General features: G+C 35.9%; 1 protein-coding gene across 1 annotated transcript in view; it reads right to left on the bottom strand.

Annotated features, from left to right (window-relative positions):
* DNAH5 (dynein axonemal heavy chain 5) overlaps positions 1-16,371 on the bottom strand; it is a 436,545-nt gene that overhangs the window by 216,155 nt on the left and 204,019 nt on the right. Inside the window, exons 18-21 of the mRNA XM_069101431.1 lie at positions 12,506-12,665; positions 11,697-11,942; positions 10,578-10,768; positions 10,397-10,487 (exon numbers count right to left, since the gene is read on the bottom strand). Coding sequence (XP_068957532.1) covers positions 10,397-10,487; positions 10,578-10,768; positions 11,697-11,942; positions 12,506-12,665 — 688 coding nt within the window. The remainder of the gene's footprint in view (positions 1-10,396; positions 10,488-10,577; positions 10,769-11,696; positions 11,943-12,505; positions 12,666-16,371) is intronic.

Raw genomic sequence — 16,371 nt, 5'->3', positions numbered from 1 at the left:
GCAAGGTGGTGCAGTGGATCTAGCACAAGGCCTAGAGTCAGGAAGACTCATCCTCTTGAATTCAAATCTGGCCTAAGACACTTACTAGCTGTGTGACCCTGGGCAAGTCACTTAACCCTGTTTGCCTCACTTCGTCTGTGAAATGAGCTGGAGAAGAAAATGGCAAACTACTCCCATATCTTTGCCAAGAAAACCCCAACAAAGAGCTGGTCATGACTAAAACAACCAAACAACAAAAACAAGTGAAGAGCAGAGGTGTCAAATATGAGTCTCTCCCCAAATGCCTTGGGAACCAGATTAAAATGTCATTGGGAAATATTTAATAAAATAAATAAATATACAATAAAACATAGATGATATTAATATGCAGTTTTTCAAGCAAATATGTGGCTGCAGAGATCCTTATGTGCAGTCATTTGTATTTTAGCTTTTTAATAATATTTTTCCTTCCAACCCTATAAGATTCAATTAATATTGACAGAGGTTTTGTTATTATTCTGTCCATCCCATGAGACTCCCAAAACCATGGAATTAGTTCTATGTGACTCTATTCTGACTTCTAGACAACCAATCACCAGGTACTACTTGACTCAGGTGTGTGGTATGAACTCTTCACCATGCCTCATCTACCCTATGTTTGAAGAAGTAAATACATAATAGAAACTAAAGCTATAAAGAAAGCCATCTGACAACCCAGCTCTATAATTACCAAATTCCCCTCATCTTAAATCACTTCCTTTCACACTCCATCATCCTCTTTTCCTGGTTACCTGGTTTATCATGAAGACACTTCTTCTTGGGGTGGCGCAGTGAATAGAGCACCAGCCCTGGAGTCAGGAGGACCTGGGTTCAAATCCAACCTCAGACATTTAACATTAATTGTGTGACCTTGGACAAGTCAAAAAAAGACACCTCTTCTCTAAGCACCTACATATTGTCTCCATCTGCTGACACTCCATTTATGTGCATGTATGCAAGAACACATGAATGTGCATGCATACATGCATGTGCACACACATACACACCATAGCAGGACAGGAGAAGCAGTCAGCAAACTCCTTGCTTTCCACTAACATTTCTAAATCTTCCTTCTACCACCATCATTCTCTAACCTCCCCTCCTTTGAGTTTTATTCCATCAGTGTATCTCATCTTTTCCAGATCTTTGCTCCTATAATCTATAACCAAGTTCCAGGTCATTCTCCCTCCTTTCTCAAGAATTTTCCTCTTTAACTCAACCCCCATTATCAATCTCTTCAACTGCCATTACATGCAACTTTACTCCATCTATGTGTGTTTGTGTGTTAGCAGAGAAGATAAGATCATACATTAATTGCCCTATTGTCCCAAACCCACCTCCATATTCTTGAACTCTAGAATTCTCCTGTCATCAAAATTGTTCTCTCTCTCTCTCTCTGTCTCATTCCTAAACCTATGCCTTTATAAAATAGCCAGTCTTCTCTATTTTTCTTGTCCTTTCATCCCAACATCTTGTGACCTGGCATCCATCTCACTGCATTATCTTGGATCTATAATTACCAAGTTCAACTATGTCTTGTCCTCTCCCTTGAATTCATTTTACTCCTTGTTCTACCACCATTCACATTTTGCTAATCCTCAGTCCTGGATGACTTCAACCATCTTCCCTTTCCCTCCTACCCCTGTGCTGTTGAATGCCACTGAAGGATATCATGCAATTAGGCTGCCTATTTCTGAAATAAATTCAAGCTAATTTGTATCTGTGTCTTCACTGCTGCACTATAATCATTCTATTTTTCCCTGGCTGGTTTTCTACTGATTGGCCCATAGAGGCTGTTCAAAAACCTTTCTTCTTTTCTCAGTCTTTCACTGTGACCCTCATTCACAAATGACCTAAAGTGCATTTTCACTGAAAATATTCAAGGCCATCCACCATGAGCTGTCTCTTTTCCCTATGATAACAACTCCTGTATAAAATCAAGTCCTTTCCTCCTTAGTTCTAGTTACTGAGGAAGAGATGATCTATCTCTTGATTGATTCTTATCCTAATTCTTAGGTCCTTGATCCTGTTCTTTACACATGTACTTTATAAGAATGTTCTGTTGATCATGTCTTCCCTGATGTCTTCAATTTCTCTATATGAACATGTCCAAGAATATCTCATCCTTAAAAAGAAAAACTTGCTTTGACTTTGTAATACTCTTGGGTAATCATCCTCTTCACTGCCAAGCACCTCACCTCCCACTCATTTCTCATCCTTTTTATAATCTATCTTCTGACCCCAGCACTTTCCTGAGACTGATATCTTAAATGCTAAATCTGATTGCCTTTTCTCAGTCCTCATGCTGCTTGCCATCCTTATAGTTTTTGATACTGTCAACCACTACCATCTCTTGTGTTCATTTCAGTCATTTTTCAGTCATGTCTGACTCTTCATATCCCCAGTTGGGGTTTTCCTGGCAAAGATAATGGAATGGTTTGTCATTTCCATTTCCAGTTCATTTTATAAATAAGGAAACTAAGGAAAACAGGGTTAAGTGACTTTCTCAGGGTCACTTAGCTAGTAAGTGATGTAAATAAATAACATGAGTCTTCCAAGACTCCAGACCCATCACTTTATCCACTGTGCAACCTAGCTGCCCCACCACCTCCTATATATTCTCTCCTCTTGACTTTCAAGACAATGCTCTTTCCTGGATCCCTTTCTACATATTTTGCCTGTCTTACTGCTGTCGCTCAGTCCTTAGTGGTATATTATCTCTCTCCTTTCAACTAAGTGTGGATAACCTATAAGGTTCTGTCTTGGGTCTTTTCTTCTCCTATATTCTTTCAGTGATTTTATCAGATCCTATCAGTTGAATTGTTACCTCTATACCATGACTCCTCAATATATGCCCAAGAATATGTGTGTGAGTAAAATTTATCTCTTGAGCTTATCACTAATTGCCTACCAGACATATGGATATATCCCGATGGCATTTAAACTCAATATGTTAAAAACAGAACTACTCATTCCCCATCCCCAAATAAATCCCCCCAAATTTCCCTATTAATATTGTGGACAATATTCACTCAGATTTAAATAGCTAGGTCATCCCTTGATTCTTCACTTGCTTTCACTTACATATCTAATCAGCAGCCAAATCCTTCCACTTATCCCTCGATAATATCTCTCCTATCCATTGCCTTCTCTCTGCTCACATGATCACCACATAATCATCAAACTCTTTCAGGTCCTTATAACATCCCCCCTGCGGGATGTTGCAATAGCCTTCTGATTGACTCCCCTGTTTCCAGTGGCCTCTCTAATCCATCCTCTATATGGCTGCCAAATTGACAGATGTAATGCACAGATCTTACCATGAAACTTTTCTGCTAAAAACAATGTCAGTGGCTCCCAATCGCTTCTAGGCTAAAATACAAATTTCTCAGCCCTCCACTGGAGGCTATGCACAATCTAGATCCAGTCTACCTTTCCAGCATTATCACATATTGCTCCACTTACATTTTCTGCATTACAACCAGACTAGACTACTAGCTATCCCACAAACTTCACATTCTATCCCTCACCTCAGCACTCACAATTTTCCCCCTGTGTCTGAAATACATTCTTCCTTCTGCCCGTGTTTGATACTAATTGAGAGAAAATGAGGTTCTTCACTCTGATTTGGAGTAAATGTGGATCTCCAGAGTACCTTGTGCCTGAAGCACCCAATTTTGAGGCCCTGTAGGTAAGAGGGGAGTGCTGCTATAGGTGCTACATTCTTTTCAAACCCAGCTCCTTTTCCTTCCCCAGTTCCAAATCCCCAGTTGTCAATGATCCCTCCCTCCTCAATTACTGTCTTTAACTATCCATACACCTGCTGTATCTATAAGTAAAATGGAAACTCTGCGAGGGAAGTGGCTGGTTTTTTTTGTCTTCGTATCCCTATTACCTAGCACAGTATTTGGTTTATACTTAATAAATACTTGTGTTGTATGATTGAATAGATTGAATTGAAGGACTCCAAAGTTATAAAACTGAGCACTAAGAATTAATATTAATAGAAAGAATTTAGTCCAAAATCAGCTTTATGGTGAAAGTTTTAGATTGGTTACATTTTAAATTTCAGAGGACTAAATGAAAATTCAAAATAGAGCCTAGATCTTTGGCACAAGTTGGGGGCAGAGCTATTCTGCATAGCTACAGTAACAAACTTGAGTTCTATTTCCAGAGTTGCCAATTAATTACCTAGTTGTGTGACCTTGAGCAAGTCAACCTATCTGGATTATTGATTACTAATTACCAAAAAAAAACTAGAAAATATAGTGTGATATTTAGAATCTTTAATTAAATTTAAATTTAAATTTAATTAAAAATTAAAAATTAAAAAATTAAAAAATATATGGACCTTGACATTTAGTCAAATTAAAAACTGGCTAATAGTTCAATCCTCTGATTTTCATTTCAAACGAAGCTTGAAATAAGAGTCATAGAATCACAGGATGTGCAGCCAAAAGAATCTTGGAAATCACAGAATCACCAATATTTTCAAATTAGAAGGAATGTTAGAGGCCAAACAATCCAATCCATACCTGCAAAATATCCTCTTCTATAGGTGACTAGTGCTATACCAATCTTAACTTGAAGACATCCAATTAGGCAAGAGCAACTATCTCCCAAGGCAGTATATTCCACTTTTAGAGAACTCTAATTGCTAGAGAGCTTTTCATTATCTCAGGCCTAAATGTGACTTTTTACAGCTTCCAACTCTTCTTCCTAGATCTGCCCTCTGAGGACAAACACAACAAGTCTAATTCCTCTGTCATGTGACTGCTGCTCAAATACTCGGAAGACGCATCTCCTGTGTCTTTTTTCCTGCAGGATAACAATTTCAAACGCATCTCTTTCAGGTGTCATATCTGGAGGTCTTTAACTATTCTAGTTGGCTTCTTCTACATTCTCTCCAGGTCTTTCCCAAGCTGAGGAGCCCAGAACTGATCACGGTACTGCTGATTTAGTATGAACAAGAGGAAGGAAAGGAGAAAGGAATATGCATTAATATAGCACCTACCATGTTCCAGGTACACCCTGCAAGCTAGTTGCTATTACAATCCCCATTTAACAATTGAGGAAACTGAGGCAGGAAGGAATTAAGTAATTTGACCAAGATCACATAGCAAGTAAATGTCTCAGGTCAGATTTGAACTCAGGTCTTTATGACTACCAGTCTATCACTCTATCCACTGTTCTACTACCTGTCTCTTGGAAAGGACAAGACAGAGCACACTAGTATTATGACTTCCTTATACTTCTTATGATGCTACTTAACACTGTAATAGCCTTCTTAGCTGCCATATCACTCTGTTGTCTCATATGGAGTTTGCAATACAATTAATTCCAGAGATTATTTGAAACTGATAACTAGATGTTACTTCCACTTTTTATACTTGAGAAATTGATTTTTTTTGGACCCAAGTATAAGACTTAAAGTTTGTCCTCCTTAAATTTTATCTTAGTAGACTTGGCCCAATGTTCTAATCAACTCTGAATCATTTGAAAATTTACTAAACATGCTTTTATCTGCATCATTGGAAAAAATGCATATAGCGCAGAATGAAATGCAGGTCCTAAGACTGCTCAATTAAAACAAAAAAACCCATTGATTATACATCTTCTATATGCCAGATGGACAACTTGGTGACTCACTGAATAGGGTCAAGCCTGAAGTCAGAAAGACTCATCTTCCTGAGTTCAAATCTTCCCTTGGGTTTCTTACTAGCTATATTACCTTGGGAAAGTCATTCAGCCCTGTTTGTCTCAGTTTTCTCATCTGTAAACCAAGCTGGAGATGGAAATGGCAATCCACTCTAGTATCTTTGCCAAGAAAACCCCAACTGAGATCACCAAGTGTTAGACATGACCGAAACTATGGGAGGACAACATATGTCAGATAGTATGTGATAAGCACTAGGGTTTGAGACAAAATAGACAGCGTCTGCCTTCATGGAGTTTATGTTTTACTGGGAGAAAACCACATGTTCACAGGTAAGTAAATACAAGATATAGACAAAACAAATACAAAGTAATTTGAATAGAGGAAGTAATAAAACTTAGGCAAATTCGTACTGAAGACTTCATTTCAAGTTGACAGTGTATCACTCCTCTGTCTATGAATGAACCTATCTTTGGGTCCAGTAATACAATCAGTTCCAGATCTATCTAAGCCACATCTGTCCATTTTTTCTACAAAAACAACATGAGAATTTTTATCAGATCTAACTCAACAGACAACATTGAACCCTAGGTAGACCAAATAGTTTGTTCAAGGTCAGATAACTAGTAAAGGAATACATACAGAGTCTGAATCCAAGTCTCCCAACTCTAAATTCCATGATGTTTCCTCTATACCACACATTATATAGTGTGTACTTTCTCTTGTCCCTATAACATACATTTCTTTTCATATGGGGGAAAAAACCTTGATAACGTGTTGTATGTGTGTAGGTGGGAGTTATAGGTACATAGATAATACTTATATAGCTTGGTAGCTGGGTGGGTGGGTGAGAAAGAGAGCTGAGTTATTTATAATGATTTTGTCTTGCCAACAAGAAAGCATTTCAAGTTTCTTCCACCTCCACAAAAAGTCAAACTCTTTCAAAACAAGATCTGAGACAAAAATACAGGAAAGCTAGAAAGAAAAAATTCGTGCTTTGGACTTGTGTGATATGTTCTTTCCTTTCTTATATTCATAGTACTCCTTTTCACTGGTTAATTGGTTAAAGTTAACAGAGAGATGGGGTTCATAAGTGTCAACTTTTCCAAGGTTTTGCTGAATAGGAATATGATTTTTAGCACTTTAGTTATTATAACAAAATTCCACTGCAACAAAATAGTTTTGAAGTCATATGCAAGTTGAAATAAGGGAATCTAATGACCTCTACCTGCCTGAACTCCTCATCAAGTCACCAATTCATGGTCAGAGTGTTGATATATAACTCACAAGATGGAAGAACTTTGTAATAAACTAAATGTATGAAGAAGTATTATAGGGAAGGATGGAGATGAATTGTGGCCTATCTCTGCAGGAACTTGGCTAGTACAATCTCAACTACAGTATGAAACTGAGCACTGAGCTTTGACTCCAAATTCAAGTTTCACAGAAGATACTAAGGAGTAGGAAGGAATTTCTTAGTAAGTAACATAGCACCAATAACACTCTCAATTCATGAATGAAAATTAAATACATGTAACATCAATCAGAGGCATTCCAGCTGAAATATTTAAAATCCTAAAGGATGATGCTATTAAAGTGCTGTACTCAATTTGCCAGTATATTTGGAAAAGTCAACAGTCAGTTTACATCAAGATCCTAAGAAGGACAATACCAAAGAATATTCTGAAAAATATTAAATAAAGAAAATCAGAAGAACATGGAACATATTACTTGTCAGACTTATGGATAGATACATAATTTATAAATAAACTACAGAAAGAAAGCAAAGTTAGTTTAAAATGGATAATTTCAGTTATATTAAATTAAAATGTTTTTGTACAGATAAAACAAATGTAGCCAAGATCAGAAGGAAAGCATAAAATTGGGGGGCTGGGAATTTTGTAGACAGTTTATCAGATAAAAATCTCATATATAAAAATATATAAAGAATTTTATTAAATCTACAAGAATATGTCATTCCCCAACTGATAAACAATCAGAGGATATGAACAAGAAGTTTCCCAATGAAGAAATCAAAACAACTTATAGTCATGTGAAAAAATGCTCTAAATAATTGTTGGTTAGAGAAATGCAAATTAAAACAACCTTGAGATATCATTTTCCACCCACCAGATTGGCTAAAAAGAGGGAAGGGTAAAGTGACAAATGTTGGGAGTGGATATGGAAAATTTGAGACATTAATTCATTGTTGGTGGAACTGTGGACTGATCCAATCATTTTGGAGAGCAATCTGAATTTATGCCCAAAGAATTATTAAACTATTGAAGGAATACCCAGGAATACCACAACTTGGTCTATTCCAAAGATAATTAGAGAAAAAAGAAAAGAACCTATATGTTCTAAAATGTTTATAGCACTTCTCTTTATGGTGACAAAGAACTGGAAATTGGGGCAGCTAGGTGGTACAGTGAACAGAGCACCAGCTCTGAAGTTAGGAAGACCTGAGTTCAAATCCGACCTCAGACACTTGACACTTAACTAGCTGTGTGACCTTGTGCAAGTCACTTAACCCCTATTACCTAGCCTTCCTCCCTCAAAAAAAAAAAAAGAACCAGAAATTTCAGGGATGCCCACCAATTGGAGAATGACTGAATAATTTGTGGTACTATTGTAATGGAATACTACTGTGCTAAAAGAAAACATTGAGCCCAATGGTTCTAGAACAACATGGAAGGACTTGCATGAAATAATGAAGAGTGAAGTGAGCAGAAGCAAGTGAACATTGTAGACAGTAACAGCAATATTGTTTTACAAATAACTTTTGGGGCAGCCAGGTGCCTCAGCAAGTAAGAGCACCGGCCCCAGTGTCAGGATGACCTGGGGGATCGAATCCAGGCTCAGATACATAGCACCACACCCAAAAATAATTGGCCATGAAACCTTGAGCAAGTTACTTAACCCCAGTTGCTTAAAAAAAAGAATAACTTTGAACAAATAAGTTATTTTGACTTTTAAGTACCCAAATTAGCTATAAAGGAAATATAAAGAAAGACACTATCTTTCTTAAAGACAGAGATTTGTGTCTAATGGTGGTCATCTCTAGGATGAGATAGGAGAGAAGAAAAAACAAAAGGAAAGAAATGAAGAAAGAAAAAGAAATTTACATGATAATTTTGTGTTATATTTGAAAGGAAGAGCAAATTGTGAATAGTAGATTTGCAGTTTTGTGTACAATCATCTTTTGATTGTACTATGTTATGGAAATGTTTGTTTTATTCCATAAACATATATTAATGTAATAAAAAGGAAAAGGAAAAAATGGAATATTCAAACTACCAAATAGTTGTGCTTAGTTCACATGCTAATAAGACTACCCTAAAGATTTTACAAGCTAGACTTCAGCAATATGTGAACCACGAATTATTAGAAGCACAGGCTGGTTTTCAAAGAAGCAGAAGAACTAGAAACCAAATTCACTGGATTACAGAAAAAGCAAGGCAGTTCCCGAAAAACATCTATCTTTGCTTACTAATTACATTAAATCTTTGACTGTGTGGATAACAACAAATTGTGGCAAGTCTTCAAAGAGACGGGAGTACCAAATCATCTTACTTGCTAGTACAGAACTTGTATGCAAATCAAGAAGCAACAGTTAGAACCAAATATGGAACTGATTAATTCAAGACTGGAAAAGGAGCACAACAAGGCTGTATATTGCCACCTTATTCTTTTAACTTATATTTAGAGTAAGTACATCATGAAAAATATCTCGCTGGACAAATCAAAAGCCAAGGTTAAGATTATCAGGAGAAATTTCAACCATCTCAGATCTGCAGATGAGACTATTCTGATGGCAAAAAGTAAAGAAGAATTAACAAGCCTTTTGATGAGGATAAAAGAAGAGAGTGTGAAAGCTGGCTTGAAGTTTAACACTAAAAAAACTAAGATTGTGCTATCTGGTTCCACTACTTCCTGGCTAATAGAGAAAGAAGAAATGGAAGTAGTGTCAGATTTTATATTCTTGGGTTCAGAGATCACTGAAGACAATGACTGTGGCCATGAAATTAAAAGATACTTGCTCCTTAGAAAGAAAAGTATGGAAAATGTGGACAGCATAATAAAAACATAGACATCACCTTGCCAAAAAAGGTTGAGAGAGCCAAAACTATGGTTTTTCCAGTAGTACTGTATGACTGTGAGAGTTGAACTATAAGGAAATCTGAAGCACCTTTTGAATTGTGGTTCTAGACAAGATTTTTGAGAGTTCTTTGGACAGCAAGAAGATCAAATTAGTCATTACTTAAAATTTTAATTCAGACTACTCACTGGAAGAACAAATACTGAAATTAAAGATTAAATAATTTGGTCACATGATAAAAAGACAAGACACATTGAAAAAGACTTTGATGGTGAGAAAGATTGAAGGCAAAAAGGGAAGGAGATGGCAGATGATGAGATTGATTGTGTCATGGAAACAAAGTACATGAGTTTGGAAAGACTTAGGGAGATACTCAAAGACAGAAGACAGTGGTGTGCTAAGGTCCCTGAAGAGTTGCACATGACTAAATGACTGAACAATAAAAACAAAAAATTTTGATCAGAGTTTGTTTTCATTGCTGTTATTAATGAAAATGATGCTTCAAACAACTAGTAATAAAACAAATAGGGTTTGGAACGGTCTACTAAAATTTTGGAATTTAAAGGATAGTATTGATCTTGCCTCTCGTTTCTTATTTCCAAAAGAAACAAAAACCTACTTACCTTGAGTCCCAGTCTCACCTATGTCATCCTCTGAATCACTATCTTTGTTGCTGTTCCTCAGGGTGACAATTTTTCTTTCAAGTAGTTTTTTCTACAAAAAAAAAAGCATCATTTTCATCCCTCCCAAATAACTGATTTCAAAAGCTCTAATGTAAATGGATTGATTCAGTTCCAAACTCACTGTGGACAATCTTTCTTTACTCCACTGTCCAACTCCCTTCATGACGCTGATGATACACTCTACTGCTCTGTTAAGAGTCTGCTGTACATCATCCAGAACTGGAGCCATTGAGATGTTTGGGATTGACAAAATGATGTTTGCCCTAAAAATGGGGAGGCTGATCTGCTTTGGCTTGGATAGGTGTTCATTGTCTGGGTTAACATAAAACATGGCAAAGACTTAGCATTACAAATATATGGTTAATTTCATTTTTTCACTGAAATAACTAAGGAAAAGGAGCAAAGATATTAATCTAACTCGTGGTGACTTGATGATTAAGCTGAATCCCATTTTACTTTTTAAAGAATAGACTCAGGCTTCAGTTCGTCCCTTTCTACTTTATCTAATCTTCTAATTTTCTTTATTACAATTAACATCCTTTTTGGCACTATTAGACAATAAGATCCTTGAGGTTTGGAACATGTTTAATTAATCTTTGCTTCGCTCTGCAAGTAATGATTGTTTTGTATGTAGTAGGTACTTAAGTTTTTAAAATTGAATTCTAAATATTATGACCTAAGTATATTCCTCTTAAAGGAAACCAACTCCCTGAAAATCAAACATATTCTGGAATAATTGTGTTAATTATCATTTTATTGGTGCTTAACAGAGACCACTATCATAAAGAAAGGATTCTAAAATATAAACTAAGTAGTAAACTTTTAATAATCACTAAGAGTTGATAAATAAATAAGCAAACTGTTAAACATACAAATAAATATCAAGATACATTTTGAAAAAAGTCACTACATTTTTGGAACAAAAAAATACAATATTTATCTTATTTACTATTGCTGGTTTTTAAAAGACCCAACAATTTCCATTTTGGGATATTTCCCATACAGCTCTCTCTCCAAAGAAATGTACTGACTGGTACGGTAAAGGGAGGATCTGTCCATTAGACCTTGTCCTAGACTTGAAAACTACCCATCATTAGAAAAATCATGAAATATATTTGGTCAGATTGTTGAATATGTCCCATGATGAACATGAAATGGTGTCATCAGCATAAGACAGATTGGTCATTGGCTTAAATAGCAAACTGGATAAGGAAATAAGGAAACTGTGTGAGATTATTACCTCTGAAGTTAATTGTGTTTGAAGAATAAGCCCGTTTACGAATGGCTTCTAAGGCATTACGAGTAACCTTCAGAAGAGCATCAATGTTTTGGTGGTTGAAATGAGAAAGCAATTCACAAGCTTCTTCCTCTAAAATTTCATTCTCTTTCTTCTTTCTCCTGACTATTGAAGGAGGGAGCCCACCTCCAGTCTGACTGGCATTAAGAGAAGATATCAGACTTTCTAATTTTCCCTGTTCTTCACCTGCTGCAACAAAACCATGGAAAATAAATAATACATAGTCCTAACATTTTAAGGAGGAATAGAGGAAGAAAAGTGACAGAATATAGTTGAATTATGGGGTAAGGGAAAAGTATATAAAGTATTGTACTTGGAGTGAGTGAAACCTAAATTAATTTCTTAATAGCATACTATTATTGATATGCTCTAAGAAATTGTGTTTGTTATACAATTACAAAGTATTTTAAATACAATAGTTCATGTAGTTGGCCCAAAAAAAACCCTCTCATGTAAACTTAAACCTCCAAATTGTAGTACTAAAGGTTAAAGACTTTGTTATCAAATTGAATAGCATGGTATTTTCATTTCCGTAAATGTTTTATGAGAATAAACATCTTTATAAATCAGGAAGAGTGCTTCAAAAAGACTGAGAAAAACTTTTGACATCATATATATGTGTGTGTGTGTATATATATATACTATATATATATTTATACATATACATACATACATATATATAATATTAAGGTTTGAATAGATTAGAGTGACTAGCCTAGAAAAGCAAAGTACTAATCATAAAATTCTTTTACCTGTGTTTTCACTCCCTGAATCATCCTGTTTGCCATTTGAAACTTTTTCTCCTGTAGACCGCACTTCCCAATCCAACAATATGTTGATTAGTTCATTGGCTGCTTCCTCCACTAATGAACTCTTTAAATGTAATATCTGAGCACCATTAGCACAGAGATTCTATAAGAATAAGCAAAATTGTTATATATCGTTGTTAGCCTAATTTCCAATACAACATATTAATGAGACCCAGACCAATGAACTCTACCTCTAGTCAATTACCTCCTTTTATTTATTCCATTCTCATAAGTCAATATTGTCTACAAAACCAAAGCTAAGTTTCAAGAGAATCAAAGACAAAATGAGGAACAATATGAACTTGCCACCACTCCTGGAAAAATTCACTCAAAGTCTAGGTTTCTCATGTATTTTCAGGGAGCAACATCTTCTGATACAAAAAACAATTACAGGAATTCCCTCTCCAGTATGATCTAGTTGATGCCTCTAACAGAAAATTTCCCTCTCATTCTCTTCAAGGTCCAATTCAAATCTCAAGGTCTTCCTCTAATCATGATATCTATACTGATCTCCCTTTTCTCCTAACTTGTACTGTACAAAATGCCTAGTTTAAAGTTTACAATGTTCAGATGCAACTACTTACAGAGAAAATTTTCTGATTTTAATAAATTCAAAATTATCATAAAGTGTAGAGACTTTTTGTTTCTCAGGAGGAGGGGGGCTTCTTTCAGTTGGCAGTTGCTTGGGTCACCACATTCAATGTTTTCTTTGATGCTCATCCTCTTTCCTAATGTATTTTATACTAGAGAACTCACCACCAACAACCTCTTGAGTCTCCTTACTCATTTCTCTTCCATAATCAGTCAAAAATCAAGCACTCTCCTGTTTCTCATTTATATCTGGATGTTCTCCTCTATATCACAAACTCAATATCACAAAGTTAGAGGGGACTTCCAGGGCCCTCTAGTCCATACTATATAGGAAGAAGAATCTCTTCAAAATACATACCCAAGTGGTCATTTGTTCTTTGCCTGAAAACTGATCCATTGCATATTTAGATATATCTAACTGTTAAGAAATTTTTCTTGGCACTAAGCCTAAATATGCTTCTTTGCAACTTCTACACAATGCTTCTATTTCAGCTCTCTGGAGGTAAGGCAAATAAATGTAATTCTTCTTCCATGTGACACACCTTCAAATCTTTGAAAACAGATTTCATGTTATACCTGACACTTCTTTATTCCAGGCTACAAAGATTTGCTTCCTTACTCCTAGATGATATGATCTTGAGGGCTTTTACTATTACCTTTCACTTTCTCTGGCTGCTCTACAATTTATCAAAATGCCTTTCTTAGAATATGATGAGCAGAACTGCATATAATACTGAAGATGGAGGTTGACCTGGACAGAGTATTAACAGTACTATCACCGGTCTAGAGGGAGGCAGATGGTATAGTGGATAGAGCACTAAGCCTGGAGTCAGGAAAACTGGAGTTTACATTTGGATTCAGACAAATAGCAGAGTCTCCCAGAACAAGAGATTACAGCAAATAGAAAAATACCAAGAGTTCTTTCAGTTCCATTTCTAACATATCTTGGCTATGGGAAATCACTTAACCTCTCAGCGCCCTGGCAACTCTGTAAGGTTAGAAATTAGAGACCAGCTGCTACATTGCATAGATTCAGAGAGTTTCTCATACAAGTAGCATCACAGATCAAGTGGAAATCAAATTTTAATAGTAATCAATCAATCAATAAACATGTGTTAAGCACTTACCATGTACCAGGCACTATGTTAATTTCTTGGGATATAAAAAGAGTCAAAATACAATCCCTGCCCTCAAGGACCTTAAAATCTAACGGAAATACCTAAATTAATTCATTATTCATAGCACTAGGATATATGTGCATGTTGAAATGGCCTATAGATAGGAAATGGGGGTTCATCAACAATGGCATTGCAGCTGTTATATATATGGCCTCATAATTAAAGAATAAAATTTTCTAAGCAATATAATCTCAGTATTTAGACTTCTAGACAAGAAGAGACATCTCTTGGGCAGCACCATCCTTAAAAGTTTGTCTTCAGACTAAGACTAATACCAATTTCAAGAGCTCTGGGAACTGGGTTCTAAAAGTGGAGAGGAATGGGGCAGGAAGGAAAGCTTCCTCAGTGGTATGTCTCTTAGAGAAAGAAGATGTTTGACACTATGGGCCCAGCATCCAGAGAGCTATAAAACACTAAAGACACTAGTGTGGGAGCAGAATGCCTGTACTTTATTCAGCACCATTTTCGTGAGTGGCTCAAAAATTATAAATCTGATAGAAAGGAGATTTCCTATAGAGCTGCCCCAAAGTGTGTTTGTCTTTCAGAGGGAATTAAAACCACAGGTGATACTATGAGACTGCCATGGACTGAGTAGGACCCTGTTGTAGAGATAGGAATTCACAGAATATCAGAATGTTTTCTGGCAACCATAGATTCAGGCACTTTCTCAGAGGAGCTTATGAGTCCTTTGATTGGGAATGGGAAGAAGCATTTATTAATTGCTAACTAAGCACTATGCTAAGTGTTCTATAGGTATTATTTTATTTGATCCTCACAACAATCTTGGGAGGCAGATGCTCTAATAATAACAATAAAATATATTATTATAATATTATATTATCACTAATTCATTGTTGAGGAAAATGAGATAGACAGAAATTAAGTGACTTACCCAAGGTCTTGATTTCAACCATAACTTTTAACTTGCACATTAACAAATGTATGTGCACATAGATATCTATCTATATATACATACGTATATACACATATATGTATGTGTGTGTGTATTTGGCAGTTGTTTCTAGGCTACTATAACTGAAAACACCAATGTGATATTCACAGAGGCCAAGGCAGCTATGAATATGCTAACGTAGTTGTGAATCACAAAATATAACAGACTCTCCACATGGAAGACAAAACCAAAATATTTATTCAAACACCATAAAGTCGAATCCCAACACCAGAAAGCCAAATTCATCATAGCAACAAAGAAGTTAGTACACATAACCAATGCAATGAGCACCAACATTCCCAAGCCTCTCCTTCATCAGGTGTTCAAAGCAAAATAGGCCCCCTTAAGCAAAAATGCCTGTCTCCCCTCTCTCACTCATGCTAGCTTCTCTGTTTCCAGGCTTCCTGTTGCCAGTTCTGTTCTGGTTCTTCCCTGCTCCTTCCTGCTCAACCTTTCCTGTTCCATCCTTTCAGCAAGTTCCTCCCCCATGTGGGCTCCATGTGATTACATTTGACCTACTAAGGGCAGGGAAGGTCTTCAAATTCCCTTAGGTCTCTTAAAGAGCAGGTAAGATCTTCAAATTCCAATTACCATTACAAAATGCCACAAAAAAAATTTTTTAAAGACCTGTTTATATCTATATCTATTTATATATATATATATATATATATATATATATATATATATACACACACATATATATTTTTTTATATAGTTGTTAACAAGTGCTTTTATAGGAGCTAGGTACCTAGGCCTGTTGAGATATAAGTAATGTGTTTTTTAACAATGAGTCATCTGATTAAAAATGCAATTCAAGCTGGATATGGAACTGTAACTGAAATTAGAAGATTTAACTGGAAACATAGATCTTGAAATCATCAGTTTAAAAATTACAGCTGAAATCATGAGGATGAATACTGTCTCTAAAGGGAAGAATTTTCAGAGAAATAAGACTTCAGGACTAAAGTTTAAGAAACTCTTAACAGAGGATAGAAAAAGAAAGAGAAGTCATACTTGGAAACAGAGAAAGCATATCATCTCCTATACTATTGTTACATCCCCCACTGAGACAAGTACATTTTGATATA

Source organism: Petaurus breviceps, unplaced genomic scaffold (assembly GCF_028583685.1).
Source record: "Petaurus breviceps papuanus isolate PSGF00001 unplaced genomic scaffold, PetGlider_PUasm1.0 47, whole genome shotgun sequence".
NCBI classification, from domain to species: Eukaryota; Metazoa; Chordata; class Mammalia; order Diprotodontia; family Petauridae; genus Petaurus; species Petaurus breviceps.
The sequence above is the reverse complement of the archived record's forward strand: the minus strand, read 5'-3'. Positions and strand labels throughout refer to the sequence as shown.